The sequence below is a fragment of the Portunus trituberculatus genome, chromosome 6 (genome assembly GCF_017591435.1).
Source record: "Portunus trituberculatus isolate SZX2019 chromosome 6, ASM1759143v1, whole genome shotgun sequence".
Classification (NCBI taxonomy): Eukaryota; Metazoa; Arthropoda; class Malacostraca; order Decapoda; family Portunidae; genus Portunus; species Portunus trituberculatus.
The window spans coordinates 80,001-85,000 of record NC_059260.1 but is presented as its reverse complement, the minus strand read 5'-3'; the positions used below and the strand labels follow the sequence as shown (position 1 = coordinate 85,000).

The 5,000-nt window shown below is 41.0% G+C and overlaps 1 protein-coding gene across 11 annotated transcripts in view; it reads left to right on the top strand.

The window, feature by feature from the left end:
• Positions 1-5,000, top strand: part of LOC123518010 (rab11 family-interacting protein 4B-like) — a 52,663-nt gene that overhangs the window by 24,143 nt on the left and 23,520 nt on the right. For 4 of the 11 annotated variants that reach the window (XM_045278566.1, XM_045278558.1, XM_045278537.1 and 1 more), the window contains exons 5-6: positions 409-492; positions 1,619-1,723. In XM_045278566.1, coding sequence (XP_045134501.1) covers positions 409-492; positions 1,619-1,723 — 189 coding nt within the window. Of the gene's footprint in view, positions 1-396; positions 493-1,618; positions 1,724-5,000 lie in introns of all 11 variants that reach the window. The other 7 variants (XM_045278547.1, XM_045278528.1, XM_045278514.1 and 4 more) reach the window with 4 other exon arrangements.

Here is a 5,000-nt window from a genome sequence, read left to right as displayed (position 1 = left end):
CCATTGCACACTCCCTCACACACTCCAGTAACACTCCAACTCTCCCACGCTCCCTCACACACTCCCACTCCCTCCTACTCCCTTACACACTCCAGTAACACTCCCACGCTCCCTCACACACTCCCACTCTCTCCTACTCCCTCACACACTCCCGCACTCCGTCACACACTCCAGTAACACACTTTCACTCTCCCACACTCCCTCCCGCACTCCCTCGGAAACTCCTTCCTACACTCCCTCACACACGCTCTCTCATACACACTCCCTCACTGTCCCACACTCCCTCCCTCAAGCCCAGCCTCTCACTCCCCCAAACACTCCCTCACACACGCTCCCACTCTCTCACACTCCCTCACAGTCCCACACTCCCTCCCTCACTCCCCGCCTCTCACTCAGCGGGTGTTCCAGTATGAGTGACCGGGAGGAGGAGAACTTCGAGTGTTACGGCGAAGCTGATGACCTCGACGCAGACTCAGACAGTGCCAGGCTCGGGTGAGTGCCGCACAAAGACAGAGAGAGAGAGAGAGAGAGAGAGAGAGAGAGAGAGAGAGAGAGAGAGAGAGAGAGAGAGAGAGAGAGAGAGAGAGAGTAATAGTCTAAGGCAAAAAAAAAAGTTATGTAAGAAAATGTGATAAGGTTATATTGGAGAGAGAGAGAGAGAGAGAGAGAGAGAGAGAGAGAGAGAGAATATTGGCCATTAACATTCTCCTGTCATATTATATTAACTATCATTATTATTATTATTAGTAGTAGTAGTAGTAGTGTTACCATTATCACTATTTCTTTACAGTTTTCCTTAAGGTCATCATTACCTGTGGACCACTTCCTGCTCCACTCCTGTTATTATTATTATTATTATTATTATTATTATTATTGTTATTATTATTATCATTATTGTTATTATTTATTATATTATGAAGCTGTGGAAGCAGAACCATGTATCATTAACGAAGTCCCTCCCTCTCTCTCTCTCTCTCTCTCTCTCTCTCTCTCTCTCTCTCTCTCTCTCTCTCTCTCTCTCTCTCTCTCTCTGTTATGCAGGCAATAATTGGAAGAAGTTAATATTCGTGTTATGTTTATCTTTCTCCTCCTCCTCCTCCTCTTCCTCCTCTCCCTCCTCCTCCTCCTCCTCCTCCTCCTCTTCTCCAGGTTGGGCGCGTGGTGTGCTGCGTTGGTAATTATGTTGTTATATATTTTTGACAATTAACAGGAATTTCTTCTCTTTTCAGGGAATTATTACTATTATTGCTATTATTATTGCTGTTATGTTCTGTTATCTTATTATTGTTGCCTGTTTATTGGAGTGACTTGTGTTTGTGTTGTTTGTTTACTCTATTATTGTTCTTTCTCTCTCTCTCCCTCCCTCCCTCTCTCTCTCTCTCTCTCTCTCTCTCTCTCTCTCTCTCTCTCTCTCTCTCTCTCTCTCTCTCTCTCTGTAAATATAATCTTTTACTGTCAAAATTTTTATATTTGTCTTTCTGTTTGTCTGTCTGTCTGTCCTCCTCTTCCTCCTCCTCCAATCATCCTAATCACACACCGAATACCACCACCACCACTCCCTCCTCCTTTTTCTCCTCCTCCTCCTCCTCCTCCTCCTCCTCCTCCTCCTCCTCCGTAGAGATGACCTGGACGGCAACCTCCTCAGCCCCCCTCATTCACTGCCCCCCAACAACTTCTCCAGAAGGAACTCATGGGTGAGACGCTCCCTCCGCGGCCCCTCCAGGTAAACTACGCCGCCCCCTTACCTTACCTCACCTGGGGCACGCCTCAGCCTCGTACTCGCTCTCAGAACAATATTATGAAACGCTCGGCTGTCTCACCATCACTGCTCTCAAAAGACTCCATTTGAAGATACTCGTGTTTTTAGCCCCTTCAGTACTGAGACGCATTTTTTCGCTTGATTTTTGAGTTTGATTAGACCATTTTATTGACATTAAGTAGGGTCTTTGGAGGTCAGGAGATTAATGGCCACAGTCTTCACTATTTTAATCCTCCACATAAATTTCTGAAGGTGTAAAAATTCGCCCAACAGTCACCAGAATGAATATGAAAACGCGGCATGGTACTGAAGGGGTTAACCTCTTCAGTACCATGACATACCTACCCATATTCAGAAGATACTCGTGTCTTTAACCTCTTCAGTACCATGACACGTTTCCATATTCGTTTTGGTTACTGTTTGGTGATCGGTGATCTTCTACAGATTCAGAAACTTATGGGGGGGATTAAAATAGTGAAGACTGTGGCTATCAATCTTCTAACCTCCATAAACCCTTCCTAATGTCAATAAATTCGTCTAATCGTTCCCAAAATTCATGATAGAAATGCATCCCAGTATTGAAGGGAGTTGAGAGTATTTTTATGGCTGTGGTAATGGATTGGCAACATTTCTAGTGTATTAAAAGGAGAAACTGTCTTGTAAATTCGGCTAGTTGTCTGTGTGGCCTTGGAAAACTGTTGTGGTGAGAGAGAATAACGTTTCTGAATACTGGTGTCATACTGGCTTTATTTTGTTGACTTTCCACTCATACTCTTAGTGTTCTAGTATGTTTGGGTGTGTGATGCTTTTTGACTCACATCCCGCCTTATACTCACTCATACTTTGGTGTATAATTGTTGCTTGTTTATGTTACTCATCTAACATTCGCCTTTTACTTACATCCATACTCATACTGCCATGATATTTACTCATACTTCAGCCATACGCATATTTACACTCTATACCTGTCTCATTCTCACTCATACTGTCCTCATACTGGCCATTCGTTTACTTTTAACCTTCAGTACTGGGACACATTTTTACCTGAGATTTGTGTACCATTAGACCATTTTATTGATATTAGGAAGGGTCTATGAAGGTCAGAAGATTAATGGTCACAGTCCTCACTATATTAACCCCTTCAGTACTAGAAAAAAAAATTTACCTTGAGATTTGTGTACCATTAGACCATTTTATTGATATTAGGAAGGGTCTATGGAGATCAGAAGATTAATGGCCACAGTCCTCACTATATTAATCCCTTTTAGTACTGGGACATATTTGTACCTTTAGATTTGTGTACAATTAGACCATTTTATTGACATTAGGAAGGGTCTATGAAGGTCAGAAGATTAATGGCCACAGTCCTCACTATATTAACCCCTTCAGTACTAGAACACATTTTTACCTTGAGGTTTGTGTAGAATTATACCATTTTATTGACATTAGGAAGGGTCTATGGGGGTCAGAAGATTAATGGTAACAGTCTTCACTATTTTAATCCCCCACATAAGTTTCTGAAGCTGTATAAAATCCCCAAATAGTCACCAGAAGGAACATAGAAACACCATGTTCACTTCACTTTTCCTAACACGTTCATTATTACCCTTCCTTTTCTCTTTATATTTCCTCCTATCATTACCTCTCATCCCTGTCTCCCCTTCTTTCTCCCCTACTATGCCTTATTTCCTTCCTTCCTCCTACGTTCTCCACAAAGAAAACACAGATTTCTCCCTTGTTTTTCATTCCTATTCACACTCACATAGTCATACTCACTCATACATTCATACATTTACACATTCCCTCACACCGCCTCACATCTCCCTCATCCCTCACTTCTCATTATTCGCATGCTGTGTTTATATCCTTGCTTTAATTGTTACGCTTGTATATATATATGTATGTATGTGTGTGTATGTATGTATGTATGTATGTATGTGTATGTTTATATGCATGTATGTATCAATGTATGTATGTATGTGTTTGTGTGTTCACCTAAATGCGCACACACACACACACACACACACACACACACACACACACACACACACACACGTTGTATATCGATTTATACGTATTATGAGTATATGTATGTGTGTGTGTGTGTGTGTGTGTGTGTGTGTGTGTTTGTTTGAGAGAGAGAGAGAGAGAGAGAGAGAGAGAGAGAGAGAGAGAGAGAGAGAGAGAGAGAGAGAGAGAGAGAGAGAGAGAGCATTCTCGGTCTCTATACTTCCGAGTGCATGGATGGATTTCGTAACAGTTGTGTGTGTGTGTGTGTGTGTGTGTGTGTGTGTGTGTGTGTGTGTGTGTTCGCTCACGTGTTGCACCTTCTTGGGATTGGCTGCTTCGCTTACACGCACACAAACAAACTCACACACACACACACACACACACACACACACACACACACACACACACACACACACACACACACACACACACACACACACACACACACACACACACACACACACACACACGCTTGGGTTGCTTTGGTTATGAAGAATTCCACAAATAATAATAATAATAATAATAATAATAATAATAATAATAATAATAATAATAATAACAATTTGCACAGTTTTCTTCTACATAACGTATTAACACAATATTGAGAACTGATTGTCTTTATTGAAATAGTGCTAACAATAATAATAAAAAAAAAAATAATAATAGTATTCTCTTAGTGTTTCGTAATTACTAATTAATTTAAAGAATGTAATGATTTGTCGTGACCTTATTAACTGAATACATTTGTAGTGAACATTGACCTCCTCACCTTTTCTCATCATTAAGAACAGTGACCTCACTTTTCATTAATAATAATAATAATAATAATAATAATAATAATAATAATAATTGAGGTCATGAGTACTATTTTGTTTTAAGATTGCAGGTTATGTCAGGTCACACACACACACACACACACACACACACACACACACACACACACACACACACACACACACACACACACACACCTGATCACAAAAAATGGCTAATAAATTGATAGCTTTCTTAGAACTACTCCTCCTCCTCCTCCTCCTCCTCCTCTTCCTGGTGCTATTTCTCAGTAATAGTGGTGGGGGAGGGGGATATTGGGGGAGGGAAATGGATCAGAAATGCGTACAAGAGATGGGGAAAGGAAGGAGGGGGAGGGGAGAGCTGAGATATTATTATTCTTATTTCTTATTTTTTTTTTATTTCTTGCCATTCAAATATACTTACTACTACTACTACT